The 23,427-nt window shown below is 43.0% G+C and overlaps 1 protein-coding gene across 1 annotated transcript in view; it reads right to left on the reverse strand.

Moving 5' to 3' along the window:
• Positions 1-4,876: 4,876 nt before the first annotated feature.
• LOC141050965 (uncharacterized) overlaps positions 4,877-23,427 on the reverse strand; it is a 209,976-nt gene continuing 191,425 nt past the window's right edge. The window contains exon 8 of the mRNA XM_073547723.1: positions 4,877-6,837. Coding sequence (XP_073403824.1) covers positions 5,567-6,837 — 1,271 coding nt within the window. The 3' untranslated portion in view covers positions 4,877-5,566. The remainder of the gene's footprint in view (positions 6,838-23,427) is intronic.

Here is a 23,427-nt window from a genome sequence, read left to right on the forward strand (position 1 = left end):
ATGCATGGGTTTCAAAGGATTTTGTCCCACCTTCCCCTGATGACACATAGGTTGCCAGAAAACTGCCTCGCTTTTGTCCTCATCTTCCTCGGACTTGCCCAATTCTGCCATTTGCAGCTGCTGAATGTCCAGCCTACACATCAACATATGCCATTTTTTAAACCTCCCTAACTGGGCTGCCCCCCCCAAGGGCTGGGGTCAACACCTGGCGAACCTGGGCAAGGCCGTTGCTCTAAACAGGTGGATGGGCCCACTGATGGCTGACGGCACTGGCACAAGGCCCCTCATAGTACAATACAGTGTCTCTGACGGTGGGGGGGCCCACTCGCCGTCAGACACACCAGCGTACTATGAGGGGCCCTGTGCCAGTACTGTCACCCACGAGTGTGCCCCCCTGCTTGGGCATGGCCACAGCACTTGCAAGTTGCAGTACTTACCTCTCCCTGCTCCACCGCTGTGTAGTCTGGGCAGTTAAATCCTTCACAGGGACGGCCACTAGAAATTTGGTGTATTGATCGATGATGGTTAAGATGTAGCTATGCCATGTCCTGCTGGCCTCTACCGTCAGATGATCAATGACTACCATTTGTAATGGACGTCAACTTACAAGCGGATGCAGTGGTGCTTTATGATCACCTTTCACAGTTGTGATAGTCACAGACGTGTGACATTCCTGCCACCATTTTTCAATGTCTCCTCTCATGGCAATCCAATAGAATCGCCTACGGCCTGTGGCTTCTGTCTTTTGCACCCCAAAATGACCAGACACATCATGATAGGCAGTGAGGACCATGTCTACATCTCTCCCTGTGATCACAATTTGATGGAGACGAGTAATGGTGATGTGATCCATGCTACTGCGATAAAGCAATCCTTTCTTCACAAAGAACCCTTTTCGCTGTCTCCACAGACACAGTAATTGAGGGTCTGTATCGCCTCTGCAACATCTACTGGGAGGTTTTCCCGTGATGAGTAATTCCCAAATTTCTGCTAACACTCGACTTTCCGTCTGTACTTGTATCCATGTAGTTTCCAATAGCGGAGAGTCTGGACAGGCTTACTGAGATTGAAATATATATGAAGATTTAAAAGTACCACAACACTGTATACTGGTGTACGCTTCGAATACCTTTCTATTTTTCTACTTTTTAAATTCTGGTGTAATACATACTGAGCCTTTGTCTGTGTCTGACTCTGGAAGTATAGACAGAAATTTACAATTACCCCTAGACTGGATACAGCTTGTATGTGCTGATACAGTACCTTTGTTCAAAATTTTTTATTATGGTATCATCCATAGTGAGTGAGCGTGTTTGGTTTACGCCTTCTATCTATACGGTGAATCGGAGATACCAATTTTTACCCTATACTCGATACAGCTTGTATCTTGTTATACAGTACCTTTTTTCGACATTTAGTATTATGGTCAAATCCATACTGAGTAAGCATCTAAGAGTGACTACGAAACTATGTATATGGAGATTTCAATTGTACCCTATAATATATATACTTGCTATCTTGTTATCCAGTACATTTTTTACAACATTTTTTATTATGGTCAAACCCAGACTGAGTGAGCGTCTGAGGGTGACTCCGGAAATATATACCGAGATTTCAAATTTGGCCAACACTGTATACAGCTGTACGCTTCTAATACAGTAAACTTTTTTTCTATTTAGATTCTGGTGTAATCTTTAATGAGCCTGTGAACGTCTGTCTGTTACTCCGGAAACATATTTGGAGATTTAAGATTACCCCAACACTGTACAGTATACAGCTGTACCCTTGTGTTACATTACCCATTTACAGCTTTTCATATTCTTGTGTATGGATATACTGGGCCTCGGAGCGTTTGTGTCTGCCTCCTGAAATATATACGGAGATTCAGAATGTTTACACTATACTATATATACCTTGTATCTGGTGATACTGTACCCATTTTCAACTTTTTATTTTATTGTGTAATCCATACTGAGCCTGTGAGCGTCTGTGTATGACTCATGAAATATATACGGAGATTTACTGTTATCCCTAGACTGTATAGAGCTGTACGCTTCTGATACAGTACCATATATCTGCTGGTATTTTGGGTCCATTTTCCAAAACATGAGGAAGTATGGTGGAAGAGAACGCGGATGTGGGCTTGGGCGTGGGGGGCTACCTGGTACTGATGGTGGTGGTGGTGCATCTGCTGGTAGTGCCAAAAACATAATATCAGCTAAGGCAGGAGGTGTTGAGCCTGCGTCATGGTTTAGCTCCGGAAGGCCTGTAACTTGGCTCCCTTTTCTGGGAGTAGGTAGACTGCTTTTAAAGCTGGAGCATCAGGAACTGCTTTTGGCTTACATTGCTGAAACAGCCTCCAGCTCTATCGCCTCCTCTTCTGAAGTTTTAAAAAATGCAAGCACTGAGTCGTCAGTGCAGGCTTCTGGTCAGGAGCAACCCCTTTCCTTGCGCCCTTCACCCACACCAAAAGTGAAGGATGCGGCAGCACACACTTCAGATTACTCCATGGAGCTCTTTTCACATACCATGCCTGGGTTCATTAAAAATGGGGCCCATCATATACTGGAGCATTCCAAATGGGGGACATCAGACACTGGAGCAGCATTTACGGGGCCCATTATACACTGGAGCATTAGAAATGGAGCCCATTATATATGGAGCATTATTAAGGCCCATCATACATTGGAGCATCGTCCATGGGGACCAACATATACTGGAGCATTCCAAATGGGGGACATCAGACACTGGAGCAGCATTTACTGGCCCATTATACACTGGATCATTAGAAATGGGGCCCATTATATATGGAGCATTATTAGGGCCCATAAGACACTGGAGCATCATCCATGAGGCCCATCATATACTGGAGCATTCCAAATGGGGGACATCAGACCCTGGAGCAGCATTTACGGGGCCCATTATACACTGGAGCATTCGAAATGGAGCCCATTATATATGGAGCATTATTCGGGCCCATCATACACTGGAGCTTTGTCCATGGGTACCATCATATACTGTAGCATTATGTGGAGCTCATCATATACTGTATGGAACATTATATGTGACCATGACCAATTATTCCGTATGGAGAAATATATGGGGCTCATTATTCTGTATGGCGCACAATGTGGTGGCCATATTACTGTATGGAGTAATATACTGTCCTTTTTTTGAGCTATTGTACAATTTACAATAGATCAGTCATGTCATGTAAGCAGTGAAGTATTTGTCATTGTACTATACCTATATTTCTGTGCCGTATCGGAGCATCATGAGTTGTGGTATGTGTTAAAGGGGCGCACTGACAATCTCTTTGGCCCAGGGCACACGAAAACCTGGAGCCAGCCCTACCCCCCCACAACTTTAGCCAAATAACCCCCAGTTTTCAACGCGTAACTATTATTATGAAGTAAATTAAAGTTGACAAGCTTCAGTAATAAGAATTGATGTTTTTGGCATTGAAATGGTCACTGTAGGTGTGTTTACTGTCCTCCACTACCTGCCGACTTTGCTTCCCCATTGACTTGCATTGGGTTTCTTTTTTCAGTCGGCCTCCGACTTTTCCCTATAGTCGGCCGATTTTGTTCGACCCGGGTTTCATAAAACCCGACTCGACCCTAAAAAAAGGCAAAGTCACTCATCTCTACTAAACATGTTATCATGTTATATCTTACAACTTATGCTTAAAGGGGGCACATTTAGCATCAGTGATGAGGACAACATGAGCTCAGCAAGGGGTGGGAAATACAATGGTGAACATTGAAGTCATGAAAATCACAAGATGGATAGACATGTTACTGATATTCAAATGGTAACATACTGGAAATTACATTTTCAAAAAAATCTTGATTTACTCAGGATTGTATGTGAGCACCACTCACATAAAGACCCGCAAACATCTCATCTGCTAGGAATGACAGGTCCCTCTGTTGAATGGTAAGTACTCACTGGAACCTTCAGTAGTTTAGAAATTCTTCCAAAACCAAAGCCATCAGTATGTTTTGCAACAATAAAGGTGCAAAGGTGTTGAGAAAGTTCACTGATTTGACCCATTGTAAGATGTTTCTTGTATAGGTCCTTGGTAATGAGACACATTTTTATAATCCATCAGTTGAATCAGCTGTTAATGAAAAATAACAAGTGGCAGGATTGTTTTCTAATTACTAAGATTCAGGCGGTGTCATGACTTTCCATGTCTTTTTACACATCTCTTTTTTCATGTGCTCAATACTTTTTCCTTGTGTCATTTCTCATTATTACACATAATTTATGGACATCTATGGTTTGATTTCATGTCCTGTGTGGATTGCATGGATTGTTACCGACATTTGGTGAAAATATGAGGTCAATAGCACATTTAGAAACATATTGTAGGCTGTGATCATGTGAAAGAAATGTTAGCCCATGGTTATACACAGACTTACCTGCTGATGAAATAAATGCTCCTTTTTATTTGAATCTGGACTGTCTTGGTTCTCAGCTTCATGGTCAGATTTACCAGTGAGCACCCAACTTATTTTAGTTTTTGTGAGCCTACCATAATTCATCACTGCTGAGAAATACGGGCAGATTTTTATGAATCATGCAACAGCATCAGGGAGACCAAATTTATTCTGCAGTAGGGCAATAACCACAAATATACCGAACATACAGCCAATGTCATTAAGAACGATCTTCAGCATAAAGAACAAGGTGTCCTGAAAGTGATGATGCAGAGCCCCGATCTCATCATCCCAGTTTATCTGGGATTACATGAAGCAGGAGATCTGTGGTTAGTTCTCCAAGATGTTTGGAAAAACTTCCTTGCTAAATTCATTTAAAAATTGTATGCATGGGTACCTGCAAAAATAAAAAGTATGGACATGCATAGGGATCACCAGATAAAAGCCTTTATTATGAATGGCATAGGAAGACAAAAAAGACAAACATTTTAATAACTTATTTAAAAAGTCAATAGGCCATATATATGCAGATTAGGTAGTCTATAGTTAGATTACCACCTATTCTCAGATGCCTGATACATTACAGTTCGCAGGATATTCAGCAAAAAAAAATCTTATATACAAAATAGAAGATTAGTTTATAAGGCCACAGATTGACAAGCAAAGGATGACTTTACTTTCACTTTAACAGATTTTGATGAACTTGTGACTAAAAAGAAAAATCACTGCTTCCATGTGTGATTTATCTTATGTTAACAAAAATGTGATTTGTGAGTAAAACATTCTGGACATCAGAATGACTCCCTCCCTATACGAGTCATCTGATGATGTACAAGACTTTATTTGTAAAAAGCTAACTACATTCTGAACTTGAAAAATGTTTTTTTTTTTACTCTGTATGGGTTTTCATATGTGAGCTAAGAGTGAAACTATCATTATCATTTTCCACATTTTTGACATGAAAATGGCTTCTCCCTTGTGTGAATTCTCTTGTGTTTATTAAGATCTCCTTTCTGAGAAAAACTTTTCCCACATTCTGGACATGAATATGGTTCCTCCTCTGTGTGAATTCTTTGATGTATAACCAGGTGTGATTTGCATATAAAACATTTCCCACATTCTTAACACGAATATGGTTTCTCCTCTGTGTGAATTCTCTTGTGTACAACAAGATCTGATTTCTGAGAAAAACATTTCCCACATTCTGAACATGAAAATGGTTTCTCCCTAGTGTGTGTTTTCTGATGTCTAACCAGGTGTGATTTGTATTTAAAACTTTTCCCACATTCTGAACATGAAAATGGTTTCTCCCCTGTGTGAATTTTCTGATGTCTAACCAAACATGATTTGCTTGGAAAAATATCCCCACATTCTGAACATGAAAATGGCTGCTCACCTATGTGAATTCTCTGATGCTTAACAAAAGAGCCTTTTTGTGCAAAGCATTTCCCACAATAGGAACATAAAAATGGTTTCTCCATTGTGTGACTTTGTTTATGTTTATCCAAGTGTGATTTGCATAAAAAACATTTCTCACATTCTGAACACGAATATGGTCTTTCATTTGTGTGAATTCTCTTGTGTATCAGAAGATGTCCTTTCTGATTAAAACATTTCCCACATTCTGGACATGAAAATGGTTTCTCCCCTGTGTGAATTCTTTTATGTTTATCCAAGTGTGATTTGCGTATAAAACATTTCTCACATTCTGAACACGCATATGGTCTATCATTTGTGTGAATTCTCTTGTGTATCATAAGATGTCCTTGCTGACTAAAGCATTTCCCACATTCTGGACATGAAAATGGTTTCTCCCCTGTGTGAATTCTCAGATGTGTAACGAGTTGTGATTTTCGTATAAAACATTTCCCACACTCTGAACACGAATAGGATTTCTCCCCTGTGTGTATTCTCATGTGTATAATAAGATCTCCTTTCTGAGTAAAACATTTCCCACATTCTGAACAAGAAAATGGTTTCTCCCCTGTGTGAAATCTCAGATGTGTAGCCAGTTGTGATTTGTGTATAAAACATTTCCCACATTTTGAACACAAATATATTTTCTCTTTTGTGTGAATTCTCTTGTGTATAACAAGATCTTCTTTCTGAGTAAAACATTTTTGACAATCTGAACATTTAAAACGTTTCTCTCCTTTGTAAGTCCTTTGATCTTGAATATCCTTTCTGTTATTTTTATTATGCTCAACAGTTTGTGAGGAATCAGAAGACAGGACTGGTTGAAAAGAATCAGTGAAAAATTTTGTGATGTGAGGACTTTGAGTTGGATCGGAGATAATGATCTGATCTTCATGTGAACCTGGTGTGACATCATGATCATCTGCGTTAAAATGTGAAGATAACAGATGTTCCTCTGAGCTTCTGCTACTGCCATCTGCCAAGAATAAAATGGATTTTAATTTTATTCAATAACAGGGAATAGTATTTCTTACAATATTAGAAATTTAAATCAATTCTATAAAAACATTTCTATAAAAATTTTGATAAACATAAATTGAGTAGGAGAAAGTTGACATTAGGAGATGTCAAAGCAGGGGCTAGTGGTTTATTATATTTGGTCACCAATAGGTAGTGCACTTTCAATAGTTCAGTTCTATGTAGCTTTGTCATAGAAACCCTAAGGTTTCTCTGTGCTCATGGACAACCTTTTCTAGTGAAACGTTTACTGTGCGCATGCGGATATCATCATCTTTCCACATACTTCCTGGAGCACTCTCTTCTGGCCCAGCTTGCGGTCCAGACAGCGCTATCAAGGAAGTACTATTTTGAAGTGGAAAAGAAGTTGACGGGCGCATGCGCTGCATGGTCTGAGGTGAGACACTGACGAGCACTTACCCTGAATTATATCCAGTGTTATAATTGGCCACGTTATGGAATAAGAAGCCCTCCCAGACCCCTGTTAAATGCCTCCGGAAGAAGCTGCGGGCGAAACGCACGTTGGGGCAAGGGGGCACACTCGGCTCACTCTTTTGGACCTCTGGCAACCTTTTCAGGTATATTTCATGGCAGTCTAATTAGCTGTTATACTATGATGGGAGTCTGATTTAGCATACATATTTTTGGGCTAGTTAATCTCTGTTTGAGAAATCTTAGCGCCAATTTTATTAGCACAATTCAAATCAGCCTGCCACAATTTCCCTGTTTATTTGTGCAATAATGGAACCTATGTAATATGTGATACTCTAATCTTTTTGATATGTATTGGTGTATTTTTTTGTGATTTATTGTCAAATTGAAACTAATTGTATTTGGTGATAGAGAGATACTTTAGTGCCCCCTTCTGGTTTAACTTTTTTGCAGATATTTTCTGCCATAATATTTTTTATGCATATTAAATATGATATAAATACAATTTATAATTTTAAATATATGCATTTTTTCTTGATCTCTTTGTTGGGTCTGTGGTTTCATGACACCAGTACCCTTTGTGTGTTTCTGTATTCTTTGAAGTGCCATATGTCTAATTTAGTTTGGGACTAATTTTGTGTTCATCTAGTGAAACGTTTAGTAAAGACTCATTAAGGTGCCTGTAAGTCAATAATAATAGAAAATTAAAAATCCATTTTATTGTGCCAATGCATATTAAAATTCCAGCAGGTACAGCATATCAGTCGGATGACTGCAGAACAACGCGTTTCGACGTCGAAACGCGTTGCTCTGCAGTCATCCGACTGATATGCTGTACCTGCTGGAATTTTAATATGCATTGGCACAATAAAATGGATTTTTAATTTTCCATTCCTGGCGCTGGAACTTTCTTCCCTTTTTTCTACTATTGATTGACTGCCTAGTCAAATCCGTGCGCAGGATTTGGATCCTACCAGCAAGGCAGTGCGGTGAGCTGGATTATTCTGTTCTTTTACTTCAATAATAATAGAAGTCTGTGACAACACAGCATTTGTTTGTAATAATGCCTTATGTGTATTTGATAGACCTAGGGACATGGGCTATTGTTCATATCAGTCTGAACGTTGACTCTTGTTGTGGATTGGTTTAATATTTGTGAATTGTTGAAAGGCTGCTGTTTACTTGCTATAATCAGCCCCTACAGTTTTTGTTGCCATCTTTGGAGGACATGGATGCAGGTAATTGATTTTTGATAATATTCTGATTACCCATTGTAACAGTCCATGTAGCTTGTTGACCTGCAAACAGTGAGGGACAAACTTTACAGATTGATTGAATACTCAAACAATGAAAGATGACCTCATCCCACCTTTCCCTGATCTGTGGATGATGGCCTGGAGGACAACTGTGTGTACGAAAAGGGACCTCTACCCTTCTGCAGAGAGACTCCACAAAACAACAGCCGAGGCACCATGGTTCCATCAAGAGTAATACAGGTTTGAGACTAAACAGGATACCTGCTTAAGGGACCACAGCCAAAGCTGGAGGAATACAGATCTGCTCCATTCAAGATCCATGAATCCATGGAGAAATTTGGAGAAGCCAGGTTGGAACCATCTGTTTACCTTGCCCCATGGAGAAATTCTGAGAAGCTAGATTGGGACCAACCAGGCACAGGGCAATGTACCTCAATGGACTGTCAGATTCGTAACCTTGTCATTACCTCTTCTCTGTGGATGCCTTGCCAAAAGCAGGATGCCCCTGGTTAGGGTAGTCAACCCTGGAAGCCCTGAAGTCGCAGCTTCACTAATCCAGCTGTGCCAAATGTATGGTGAGACTGATTTGCGTCATTTTGTGTATTTGCTGGGACTATACTATATGTTATTGTCTGTTTGTGGTTCAATAAAGTATTGCCACATTGTTTCACCCACAGCCTGAATTGCATGACTCTTTGGACTCACTGTCTGATTTTGTCAGTACCGAGCCAGTGGTGCCTTGTTCCACCTTGCTGGTAACTGAACTGGACACTATTAATAAAACCTCATTCAGAAATCAGTTATTTTTCATGCATGCATACATACATGTTCCGGGCAGGGCCGGACTGGGACCAAAAAGCAGCCCTGCCACAGAAACCCCACCAGCCCACAAACTATAACACTCCTCACCCCGATCAGTGAATTTTGCTTTACTTTGTCTTGCTCCTAGGGATGGGCGAATCCTGAAATACTCGGAATCGCTAGACTGTAACGAGTCCGAGTCGGAAACTCGCTATTCGTTGCAAGTCTAGCGAGTCCAATGTTAATGAATGGGGATGCGAGTATTGCAGCGATTCCTGTGCTGGGGAGAGAGAGAGATATATTACTACAAGCAATTCTAGTTTCTTAGCGATTTTGTGTCCCCCTGCTGACACAAAATCGCTAAGAAACTAGAATTGCTTGTATTAAACTCTGAAAAAAAAAAAAATAGGAGTCTTAGCGATTTTGTGTCCCCCTGCTGACTAGTGTTGAGCTTTCCGATTGGCTGCCGAAATGACGTCATCATGATGCGCTGTCTGTGCGCATCATGATGCGCCATCAGTTCGGGCCTTCGGGGGGGTTGTGCCGACTGTCCGGGGGTCTGTACCGGCCTGCCGGTGGTCTGTGCCGGCCTGCCGGTGGTCTGTGCAGGCTCTGGTGGTCTGTGCCGGCCTGCCGGTGGTCTGTGCCGGCCTGCCGGTGGTCTGTGCCAGCTCCGGGGGGCTGTGCCGGCCTGCCAGTGGTCTGTGCAGGCTCCGGGGGGCTGTGCCGGCCTGCCGGGGGGGCTGTGCCGGCCTGCCGGTGGTCTGTGCAGGCTCCGGTGGTCTGTGCAGGCATCGTCCGATGGGACTACAAGTCCCATCGGGCTATGCCTGCTACCATATATAAAATAGATATGACAGGCTCAAACCCCAACTTAGGTGCTCTGGGAAAAAACAAGACTAAAGTATAGGAGTAACCCCGGCACAGTAATAACATGAAAGTAAAGTCTTCTCAACGACAGTCTTTAATTATTGTGATTTTATTGATTGTGAAAAAAAGGGTGGTGTTACAATCTTCAGCTCTACTTCTCGAGCTTTCATCAGGGATATGACTAGATCCTTGGTTTTGAGGTGTGTGTATAAGTGGTATAGGTTTGCCTTTGTAATCCAGCTGCTAGAATGGTACCTATAGTAACCACGATGTGTAGGGTCAGCATGTGACTCCCGTCCTTGTGTCCTAGATCTAGTCAGGTGTGGAGGAGGCCGTGGGAATTTCCCACGCAGCAATGGCATAAAGTGAGACTAGGGACTTTTTTTTTTTATTTTTACAGTGGTGGAGGAATACAGTGCGGAAGGATACTTACCTTCCGTCATTGTATTCCTGGAGCTGGTAGAGAACGGTAGCATCAGCTGATGCTGCTGTTCTCCACGCAAGATGGACGTGGGACCCTCGTGGACTTCTGCGGATCGGGGTAAGTATATTGGTGTTTTTTTATTTTGATATTTAACCCTCAGGTGACAATGGCTTCGGGGATCAAAGTGACAAGTGACGGTAAGTATGTACTCTATGTTATATGTACTGTATGTCTATATGTATGTATTGTATGTAGTATATATGTATGTTGCATGCATGTAGGATATATGCAGTATATATGTAGTATGCATGTTGCATGCATGTAGTGTATGTATGTAGTATGCATGTAGCATGTATGTAGTATGTATGTTGCATGTAGTATATATGTAGTATGTATGTTACATGTAGTATATATAGTACCGGCACAGACCACCGGCAGGCCGGCACAGACCACCGGCAGGCCGGCACAGACCCCCGGACAGTCGGCACAGCCCCCCCGAAGGCCCGAACTGAGACTCCTATTTTTTTTTTTTCAGAGTTTAATACAAGCAATTCTAGTTTCTTAGCGATTTTGTGTCAGCAGGGGGACACAAAATCGCTAAGAAACTAGGATTGCTTGTATTAAACTCTGAATAAACTAGGATTGCCATTGATTTGCATTGGACTCGTTACTGTGAGAGTAATCGCTTGGAAACTTGCAGAGTACCTTCTCCTGCGAGTCCCCTACTACTCGCAGAGTAACGAGTCCTAATGAGTAGATTCGCCCATCCCTACTTGCTCCTCAATCTCCTAAAAGGAGACATTTGAAGAGCCACATGTGAATGGCGCCTCAGTGTGTGTGATCGACCACAGCATCATTTACATGCTGCTCTACATAGTTCCAATTTTCAGGATCATGGGGGTCCCAGCAGTCGAATCTCCAGCAATTGAAAAGTTATCCCCTATCCAGAGGAGAGGGGATTACTTGGGATAATGCATTTAAACGCTTTTCCAATATTTTATTTTTATTTGGCCATAGTAATATTTAAAATTCTAAACCAATTTTGACCCTCCCAAAGTCCATTGTCGTCTCTTCGACAACAAGACAGGGGAAGTGGGTAGTGTGCAAGTCATACAGGGCCGGCTCCAAGATTTTGTGGGTTCCGGGTGAAAGAGTCTCAGTGGGCCCCTTTAACACATACCACAGTTCATAATGCACAAATACAGATGAGAAATATAGGTATAGTACAATGCCAAAGATTTCACTTTTTACATTACATGAGTGATAACTATTGTACAATAGGTCAGAAATAGGACAGTATAGTCCTCCATACAGAATAATGAGCCCCATATAATGTTCCATACAGAATAATTAGCCCCATATAATGCTCCATGCAGAATAATGAGCCCCATATAATGCTCCATACAGAATAATGAGCCCCATATAATGCTCCATACAGTATTATGGGTACTACATAGTCCTCCATACAGTGTAGTGAGGCCCATATATTGCTCCACACAGAATGAGGCCCATATAATGCTCCATGCAGAATGATGAGCCCCATATAATGCTCCATACAGAATAATGAGCCCCATATAATGCTCCATACAGAAAAATGAGGTCCATATAATGCTCCATACAGAATAATAAGCGCCATTTATTGCTCCACACAGAATAATGAACCCCATATACAATTGTGGCCAAAAGTATTGACACCCCTGCAATTCTGTCAGATAATACTCAGTTTCTTCCTGAAAATTTGTCTTAAATGAAAAAACACAAAAAGAATTGTCCTAAAGCCAAATTGGATATAATTCCACACCAAACATAAAAAAGAGGGTGGACAAAAGTATTGGCACTGTTCAAAAAATCATGTGATGCTTCTCTAATTTGTGTAATTAACAGCACCTGTAACTTACCTGTGGCACCTAACAGGTGTTGGCAATAACTAAATCACACTTGCAGCCAGTTGACATGGATTAAAGTTGACTCAACCTCTGTCCTGTGTCCTTGTGTGTACCACATTGAGCATGGAGAAAAGAAAGAAGACCAAAGAACTGTCTGAGGACTTGAGAAACCAAATTGTGAGGAAGCATGAGCAATCTCAAGACTACAAGTCCATCTCCAAAGACCTGAATGTTCCTGTGTCTACCGTGTGCAGTGTCATCAAGAAGTTTAAAGCCCATGGCACTGTGGCCAACCTCCCTAGATGTGGATGGAAAAGAAAAATTGACAAGAGATTTCAACACAAGATTGTGCGGATGTTGGATAAAGAACCTCGACTAACATCCAAACAAGTTCAAGCTGCCCTGCAGTCCGAGGGTACAACAGTGTCAACCCGTACTATCCGTCAGCGTCTGAATGAAAAGGGACTGTATGGTAGGAGACCCAGGAAGACCCCACTTCTTACCCCAAGACATAAAAAAAGCCAGGCTAGAGTTTGCCAAAACTTACCTGAAAAAGCCTAAAACATTTTGGAAGAATGTTCTCTGGTCAAATGAGACAAAAGTAGAGCCTTTTGGGCAAAGGCATCAACATAGAGTTTACAGGAAAGAAAAATAGGCATTCAAAGAAAAGAACACGGTCCCTACAGTCAAACATGGCGGAGGTTCCCTGACGTTTTGGGGTTGCTTTGCTGCCTCTGGCACTGGACTGCTTGACCGTGTGCATGGCATTATGAAGTCTGAAGACTACCAACAAATTTTGCAGGATAATGTAGAGCCCAGTGTGAGAAAGCTGGGTCTCCCTCAGAGGTCATGGGTCTTCCAGAAGGACAATGACCCAAAACACACTTCAAAAAGCACTAGAAAATGGTTTGAGAGAAAGCACTGGAGACTTATAAGGTGGCCAGCAATGAGTCCAGACCTGAATCCCATAGAACACCTGTGGAGAGATCTAAAAATGGCCGTTTGGAGAAGGCACCCTTCAAATATCAGGGACCTGGAGCAGTTTGCCAAAGAAGAATGGTCTAAGGCCTCTTTCACACATCAGGTTTTCGCCGTCAGGCGCGATCCGGCGCTTTTGACAAAAACCGGATCCGGCGAAATGCAATGCCGGATCCGGTTTCCCCCCATTGACTTGTATTAGAGCCGGATCGAGCCGGATGGCCATGCGTTTCATCCGATTTTCGCCAGATCCGGCAATGTGACGCGATCCGGCGTCTGGAAAAAACGGCTACTGTAACGTTTTTTGTCTCCGGCGAAAAAGCCGGACACGCCGGATCCGGCGTGTCCGGCTTTTTCATGCAATGAAAGCCTATGAGCGCCGCAATGCGCCTGATCCGGCGACAGCCGGATCCGGTGGCCGGATCCGGTTTTTTTGGTCTGAGCATGCTCAGTAGCTCTGCCCACAAGACATATATAAAAGCAAGACAGTGGGACCCTCAGCCACACCCAACATGACACCCAAGCCAAGAACCAGGAGCAGGAGAAGGCAGCAGACATCTGCAGCAGCACCATCAGCACCACCCCAAATGGAGCAGCATGCTGAACAACGGGAGGGGAGTTCAGCAGCAGATGAGAGACGGTAATTATCAAATCCCCCATTCCTCCAAACTAGGGCTATGGAATATCAAGATATTCATTGGCCCTTTGTTTCTCTTTATTCAACAGCCGCCCAATAGATGCAGCAGCAGCAGCAGCAGCAGCAGCAATGGAGGCAGCAGCAGGAACACCACCCACAGCCATGGAGTCTGGCCATGAGGAAGACAGCACATCTTCTTCTGGGAGCCCTCCCTCGCATCGTCAGCGTTTGACGGTAAGTTTTTATTTCCAAAATCCATCATCTCTGTAATATATGTCTATTCATTGCCTTTTATTTCAAAACAGGAATCACAAGATGAAGAGGAGCTCCCAGAAGAAGAAGGAAGGGGTGGACAGACACTTGGAGTGGGCTCACAATTGGTAAGTTTTTTGCATCAAACGCAGAAACACAACATCACACTACACACAACACATAGAAAACAATGTTCTGCAGACCACACACAGCAAACAAATGCCTACATCCAAAGACATAACATTTTTTGTTTTCTTCTCTAGTCTTCCCAATCTGGTGCTCGGCCAAGAGGTCCTCGCAGTGCCTCCCGGGGTCGTCGGCGACAGCAATGCGGCGGTCACCAGCGTGTAAGTATAAATATTTTTGCTTTGTTTTTTTTGCACTTTTTATTTCATTTCTTTTGTGGAGGCTAATTATGTTATTTTTGTCTTTTTCTTTAACAGCCTTCACAGCGTGCTCCCGACTCTGACGGTGAGGATGGAGGGATTGATGTGGACCACCTCATCGATCTCGTCAGAGAAAGGGAGCCGCTCTGGAATATGGCTGACCGCCGCCACGCTGACCTTATCGTTACCCGACGACTCTGGGAGGAAATCTGTTCGCTCCTTGTGGACCGCTGGGAGGACCTCGAAGCTCGGGCCCAGATTAAAGAGCGTAAGTATATACAGTACCGGTTGCTTGATTTAAACCAGTGTTTCCCGAACTCCAGTCCTCGTGGTCCCCACGGATCATGTGTTCAGGATTTCTATTTACTTTGGAAATCCTGAAAACATGACCCCTGGGGACCATGAGGACTGGAGTTTGGGAAACACTGATGTTGTATACTAACCACTTTGTCCTTTCTCGTTTCAGGGGAGAGAATTGTGAAGTGGTGGCGGTCTGTGAGGGATCGTTTCAAGAAGGAGTTCAATAAAGAGATGCGGGCCCCGAGTGGATCTGGAGGACGCAGGAGCAAGTACAAGTACGCACGAGCCCTGTCGTTCCTCCGGGAGACAATGCTCACCAGAAGGTAAATATTACACACCACATGTGACAAAAAAATGTTTAGATGTAACTTTTTTTTTTCAGCCAGGGCCATACCATGTCACTATTTTAATTGTTTTTTTTTCTCTTTATTCCACAGCACGGTGAGCAGCACTCGGGAGCCTGCACGATTGGACCCTTCTGAGGCGATCCCTGAGGAGACCGGCACCGAGGGACACTTCGACCGCCCCGGTACATCTGCACCTTCCCACACATTCGACCCATCTGTCCCATCCACCAGCACAGGAGCATCGTGGCCGCCTACATTACATGAAGCTGCTGGTGAGGAGATCGCTTTCCCTTTACCCCACCCTTCTGCCCCTGCCACCTCTAGTACACCTGCGGGTACTGGGCGGCAGCGGCAGAGGGGTCAGGAAAAGAGTTATGCGCCAGAGTTCTTGCATCTGAATGCATCTTTCCAGAACTGTCTAAAAGTCTTGTCAGAGCAAATCTCCGCAGGCTTTCAGCAGATCAACTCCAGCATTCCGGAGGTGAAGACACTTCTGCAAACCATACATTCTGAAGCAAGATCTTCGCCAAACCACACCTTTTTCATGTCTGTTGTGGAGCGCATGGCAACACTATCTCCTACCCAGCAGATGCATGTAATGCATTCGTGCCACGGTGCTCTACAGCAGGTTACCTCCCAACCTCCACCTCCCACCACTGTAGTTCCTCCACCTGCACCCCCTCCAGCCACTTTCCATCCTCCCCCTCGTATTACATCTGCACCTCCTCCAGCCACTTTCCATGCTCCCCCTCCTATTACATACCAGCAACCTGCCCAGTACCAGCAACCTCCCCAGTACCAGCAACCTCCCCAGTACCAGACATCTCCCCACTTCCAGCAACCTGCCCCGTACCAAACTCCTTCCCCGTACCAAACTCCTTCCCCGTACCAAACTCCTTCCCCGTACCAAACTCCTTCCCCATGCAACTTTCCATCAACATCATCTCCTCCTACAGTCCCTGCCCAACCCTCCACTCCACCGCCCACCACCTCTTCTGCCTCCCACATGTCCACCCATTCTGTAGCTTTTTCCACACCATCACCTCTAACTGTTCCTTCCCCACCACGATCCCAGTCCTCTCTCCACACTCCCATTGTCGAAGTGTCCCGCAGCCCCTCCAGCAGTATTTCCACCCCACACTACACAGATTTATGATGTGTTTTGTAATAAAAATGCCCTTTTGGTTTCAAACCTTTATTACAAAAGTTTTTTTAACTTTAAAAACAGTTTACAAAAAAAAAATATTTTGAATAAAAGTTAAATTATTGTTTACACTGGTTGTCTGTCATTTCTTTCTGCGGCGAAATATGTTTAAAAAAAAGGTTAAATACAGGGTATTTAAAAGGTAAAAAGGTATTCAAAACCAGGTATATAACTGTGGGTAAATTTTAGCTTTTTCCCACAGTTGTGTTCCTGGTTGTGTTTGAAGCAAAGTATTTCACCTAAAAAGTTGTGTTTATTGTTGGTGATTTCCTAACAATGTACACAACTTTTGTTTAAAGGTGAAATACTTTGCATAAAACACAACCAGGTACACACCTGTGGCCTAAAGCTAAAAATAGAGACCATGACAAGATAGCCAACTTTGGTTGGCAAAGGTATATACTGTTGGTCCAGAAGGTACACAAGTTTGGTTAGGGCACAAATCTTTCACACTCTGTCATCCTGCCAGTGTACTCTGCCTTGAGGTGACAAAGTATAGTGCAAAATTGTCCCTCATTACTGAAACCGTCACAGAACTTCTAGTGGTAATGTCATGGTAATCTTGCAAGGTGGTTTCTTCAGAGGTGTCCTCAATGGAAATGGGTTCCTTGCAGATAACAAAATTGTGGAGCACCACGCAAGCTTTGATCACCTCGTCCACAGTTTCTGTCTTGAGGTTGATCACAGTCAATAGGACCCGCCATTTGGCTGTCAGAATACCAAAGGTACATTCAACCATTCTTCTTGCTCTTGTGAGGCGGTAATTAAAAATGCGTTTTGGTCTTGTCAATCCTCTGCTAGAGTACGGTTTCAAAAGGTGTTCTGACAGCTGGAAGGCTTCATCCCCTACACAGACAAATGGCATAGGTGGACCAGATGTTTGCGGCAGCGGTCTAGGTGGTGGGAACTGGAAGGTGTTTCCATACAGTTTACGCCCCATGGCAGACAGTTTGAAAACTTGAGAGTCATTGGAGCGGCCATAGGCCCCAATATCAACAGCAATAAATTTGTATTCCGCGTCAGCGATGGCCATGAGGACAATTGAAAAATATTTCTTGTAATTGAAATATTCCGATCCCGATCTGGCTGGCTTTACAATGCGGATATGTTTCCCGTCCACAGCGCCCAAGCAGTTGGGAAACTGACATATCTGTTGAAACTTGTCAGCAATTTCAATCCACCTCTCTGTTGTGGGCTCTGGTAAAAACTCTTCAGCTAAGGAGTCCCACAGTGCACGGCATGTGTACTTCACTATTCCAGATATGGTGGAAATCCCGAGTCTGTACTGGAAATGCAGTGACGAAAGGGATTCTCCAGTTGCAAGAAATCTGTGGGGAATTAAAAAACAATCAATTAGTTTTAAATCACAGCATTACATACCAAAACTCAGCTATAACACTTGGAGATACAAACTACCACCAACAAGATTGCAGTGAAAGTGTGCTCTGATGCGAACATATCCAATAAATGTGGCTTACCTTAAAGTCACCATCAGACGCTCTGCGGGTGAAACAGAGAAGCGGCAATAGGTGTCCGCTTTTCTTATGAGGTGTGCAATGCGCTCCACCAAGTAATCAAAATTCTCCATTTTCATCCGAACATATCCAAAAAATTTATCCGGGTTTCGTCGAAGGTCCATGCAGAGTGTAGAATAGACCCCACGCGTCATTCTCTTGGCTGTGATGGGGTGGATCCACAAACGTCGTCTACGATGCCTGATACGCTGCTGTCTCGCTCTCTCCTTCTCCAGAACAATCACCCTCAAACGATTCGCCTCCGCTATAAAATCCGCCAAATTCTTCAAAATATTTCCAATCACAACATCCATCTTCGCCAGTAACTTGCTCTTCTCTCCAACCTGCACTTTCTCCTCTACAACCTGTCAAAGAAGGGCTGTAGGAACACGCTATATATAGTTTTCCAGTAGCCAATCCCATTCGGAAGGCCACAAGGGTCAATTTTAAAAACCGGATCCGGCGTAATCCGTCGAAAAACGGATAGAAAAATGGATGAACAGGATGAGACGGATCCGGTTTTGTCTGTCAAGAACAAGACGGATCCGGCAGAAAACCGGATCCGGCACATCAGGTTTTACAAAACATTTGCTGGATCCGGCGTTCCGGCACGACGCCGGATCGCGCCTGACGCCGAAAACCTGATGTGTGAAAGTAGCCTAAAATTCCAGCAGAGCATTGTAAGAAACTCATTGATGGTTACCGGAAGCGGTTGGTCGCAGTTATTTTGGCTAAAGGTTGTGCAACCAAGTATTAGGCTGAGGGTGCCAATACTTTTGTCTGGCTCATTTTTGGAGTTTTTTGTGAAATGATCAATGTTTTGCTTTTTGCTTCATTCTCTTTTGTGTTTTTTCATTTAAGACAAATTAAATGAAGATAATAATACCAAAGAATTTGTGTTTGCAATCATTTTCAGGAAGAAACTGAGTATTATCTAACAGAATTGCAGGGGTGTCAATACTTTTGGCCACAACTGTAATGCTCTATACAGTATTATGGGTACCACATAGTCCTCCATACAGTGTAGAGAGGCCCATATATTGCTCCATACAGAATAATGAGTCCCATACTATGCTCCATGCAGAATAATGAGGTCCATATATTGCTCCATACAGAATAATGAGTACCATATAATGCTCCATGCAGACAAATGACTCAGATATATTGCTCCATACAGAATAAGGAGCCCCATATAATGCTCCATACAGAATAATGAGCCCCATATAATGCTCCATAAAGCATAATGAGCCCCATATAATGCTCCATACAGAATAATGAGCCCCATATAATGCTCCATAAAGCATAATGAGCCCCATATAATGCTCCATACAGTATTGTGGGCACCACATAGTCCTCCATACAGTGTAATGAGGCCCATATATTGCTCCATACAGAATAATGAGCCCCATATAATGCTCCATATAGAATGAGCCCCATATAAAGCTCCATACAGAATAATGAGCCCCATATAATGCTCCATGCAGAATAATGAGCCTCATATAATGCTCCACCCAGAATAATGGGCCCCATATAATGACCCACACAGAATAATGAGCCCCATATCATGCAGCATACAGAGTAATGAGCCCCATATAATGCTCCATACAGTATTATGGATACCACATAATCCTCCATACAGTGTAATGAGGCCCATATATTTCTCCATACAGAATGAGTCCCATATAATGCTCCATGCGGAATAATGAGGCCCATATATTGCTCCATAAAGAATAATGAGCCCCATATAATGCTCCATACAGAAAAATAAGCTCCATATAATGATACATTCAGTATTATGGGTACCACATAATCCTCCATACAGTGTAATGAGGCCCAATTATTGCTCCATACTGAATAATGAGTCCCATAAAATGCTCCATGCAGATTGAGGCCCATATATTGCTCCATACAGAATAATGAGCCCCATATAATGCTCCTTACAGAATAATGAGCCCCATATAATGTGCCATACAGTATTATGGGTACCACATAGTCCTCCATACAGTGTAATGAGGCCCATGTATTGCTCCGTACAGAATAATGAGTTCCAGATATTGCTCCAAACAGAATAATGAGGCCCATATATTGCTCCATACAGAATAATGAGCCCCATATAATGCTCCATGCAGAATAATGAGCCTCATATAATGCTCCATACAGAATAATGAGCCCTATATAATGCTCCATACAATATTGTGGGCACCACATAGTCCTCCATACCGTGTAATGAGGCCCATATATTACTCCATACAGAAGAATGAGCCCCATATAATGTTCCATACAGAATAATGAGCCTCATATAAAGCTCCATACAGAATAATGAGCCCCATATAATGCTCCATACAGAATAATGAGCCCCATCTAATACTCCATACAGAATGAGTCCAATATAATGCTCTATACAGAATAATGAGCCTCATAATGCTCCATATAGAATTATGAGCCCCATATAATGCTCCACAAAGAATAATGAACTCCATATCATACACCATACAGAATAATGAGCCCCATATAATGCTCCATACAGTATTATGGGTACCACATAGTCCTCCATACAGTGTAATGAGGCCCATATATTGCTCCATACAGAATAATGAGTCCCATATAATGCTCTATGCAGACAAATGAGTCCCATATATTGCTCCATACAGAATGAGCCCCATATAATGCTCCATACAGAATAATGAGCCCCATATAATGCTCCATACAGAAAAATGAGCCCCATGTAATGCCCCATACAGAATAAGCCCCAAATAATGCTTCATACAGAATAATGCTCCATACAGAATAATGAGGCACATATAATGCTCCATAAAGTATTATGGGTACCATATAATGCTCCCTGCAGAATAATGAGCCCCATATAATGCTCATACAGTATTGTGGGCACCACATAGCCCTCCATACAGTGTAATGAGGCCCATATATTGCTCCATACAGAATAATGAGTCCCGTTGTGAATTCACTTTCTGGCCTACCTCTGGTTACTAGTGAGGGTAGTGGAGCTGGTTATATTGACAGAGGGGTCACGAGTTCTCCTTCCGGGCTCCCTCTGGTGGTTACAGGAGGTAATGGAGCTGATGAAATTAACAGAGTCCTGCCACCTGATAATGAGGAGGACGATTGGACATCTGGAATTTTTGACTGGATTTAGACAGCCGACTCCCTCTATCCCTGCTGGTGATTTCTTCCTGCCTCTTGAGGTCTTAGTTTCCAGCTCATTGTATTAACTGACTTGGCACACACATGGATAATGCAGGTGAAAAGTGGTATTTTAATAAGATACAGTAAATACTGTAAACGTTTCGGTCACAGCGACCTTCGTCAATGTACTATATAATGTACTGAGTGCACTTATTTAGTGGGGCAACCTGTCCATTAATAACTATGAAAAAACATAGCGGGGCATCTGTCAGTTGTAGAATCATGAGGTGGGTGGTAGCATAGACGCGGTTTCCACCGCTTGTCGTCCGTGATGAGGTGGAAACCGCATCTATGCTACCACCCACCTCACGTTTACTGTATCTTATTAAAATACCAGTTTTCACCTGCATTATCCACGTGTGTGTGCCAAGTTAGTTAATACAAGTACACGGATTGGGATCCTACTTGTGCACCACCACTTTGGAGTTGTGCCAACGGTTTTTGTATATCTTAGTTTCCAGCTCAGTCCCTGCATGCTCAAGCTAAGTGTTCTTTTGTTATTGTTCACATTTCATTTGGTTTTGTCTATTTCAGCTTTTTGTGTGTTCAGCCAGCCCCTGCTGGGGCTGTGCTGAATTTCCACTCTTATTTATCTGTATTTGCCAATTTGCTTTTTAGTCCCTTATTAGATTGGCCTCTTTTTGCTCTGTCTCAGAATATTTCAGAGTGCTGATATAGTGGGAGAAGTCTAGTGACTTCAGGGTTAATTTTGTTATCAGAAGTGTTGGACATTATTTTTTGTAGGGTTTTTGGCAGATTGCAAACAGTGTCTTTCCTTTCCTGTTCTTTATAGTTATTTTGGGCCCCATCGTTTGCTCTGCCTATGTTCCTGTCTGCTTGTGTTTTCATCTTGTTTCACCGTTAATACATGTGGGGGGCTGTCTATTCCTTTGGGGTCTGCTCTGGGGCAGTTAGTTTTCCCTTTTCTTACTTTAGGCTTATGTAGTCCTCTGGCGGTGACGAGGCGTCTAGGACCATCGTAGGAACGCTCCACTGCTACTGCTAGTTGTGTGGTTAAGATCAGGGATCTGCAATCTGCATAGCTACCAAACTCTCTGGTTTTCTGTGACTTAGCTTTTGTTGTCCTCCTCGGTGACCCATTCATAACAGAGTCCCATATAATGGTCCATGCAGAATAATGAGGCCCATATATTGCTCCATACAGAATAATGAGCCCCATATAATGCTCCATACAGAATAATGAGCCCCATATAATGTTCCATACAGAATAATGAGCCCCATATAATGCTCCATACAGTATTATGGGTACCACATAGTCCTCTATACAGTGTAATGAGACCCATATATTGCTCCATACAGAATAATGAGTCCCATATAATACTCCATACAGAATAATGATCCCCATATAATTTTCCATACAGTATTATGGGTACCACTTAGTCCTCCATACAGTGTAATGAGGCCCATGTTGTCACGATCCAGGTTGGATCTGACAGAGTAAATGCACAAAGTAACCTTTTTTTCCCTTGGCTGTGTGCCAAGGGTGGTTTTACCCCTGGTGGCCACTAGGGTGATTGCACTGTGGTGATTTCAGTTGTAGTTTTTCCCCCGGTGGCGATTAGGGTCATTGCACCTTGGTTACTTTAGTTTGTGCACGTAATTATGTAACAGGTGTGGTAGCTCTATAAGAGAGTATCAGGTGTGTTGATCACTGTTGGTGATAAAGTTTCTCATTTGCAAGCAAGCCTGGGTAAAGAATGGAGCTGAAGGAGAGTCACTGGCAGCCCAGTCAGAGTACCGGAGTAGCAGCTATGGTGTCTGCAAGGAGGGCTGGAATCTTGTTGTGGAGTCGCAGCTATGGTGTCAGCAAGGATTTTGTGCATGAATTGGTGGAGTGGCAGCTAAGGTGTAGAGCTGCACTCAAAATGCTGGACGTTGTTGCTGAGAGCTGGACTCAAGCATGCTGGACTTTTTGGCAGAAAAGCTGGACTCATTTGCGGGACTCTGTTTCTGCGAAGCTGCATGTAGGTGTGGACTCTGTTTGCTCCAAGGCTGCACTATGGTGCTGAGAAGAGTCCAGGACAACAGTCAGAGTCC

This window comes from Dendrobates tinctorius, unplaced genomic scaffold, assembly GCF_039654945.1.
Source record: "Dendrobates tinctorius isolate UK_male_01 unplaced genomic scaffold, ASM3965494v1 ptg000155l, whole genome shotgun sequence".
NCBI lineage: Eukaryota > Metazoa > Chordata > Amphibia > Anura > Dendrobatidae > Dendrobates > Dendrobates tinctorius.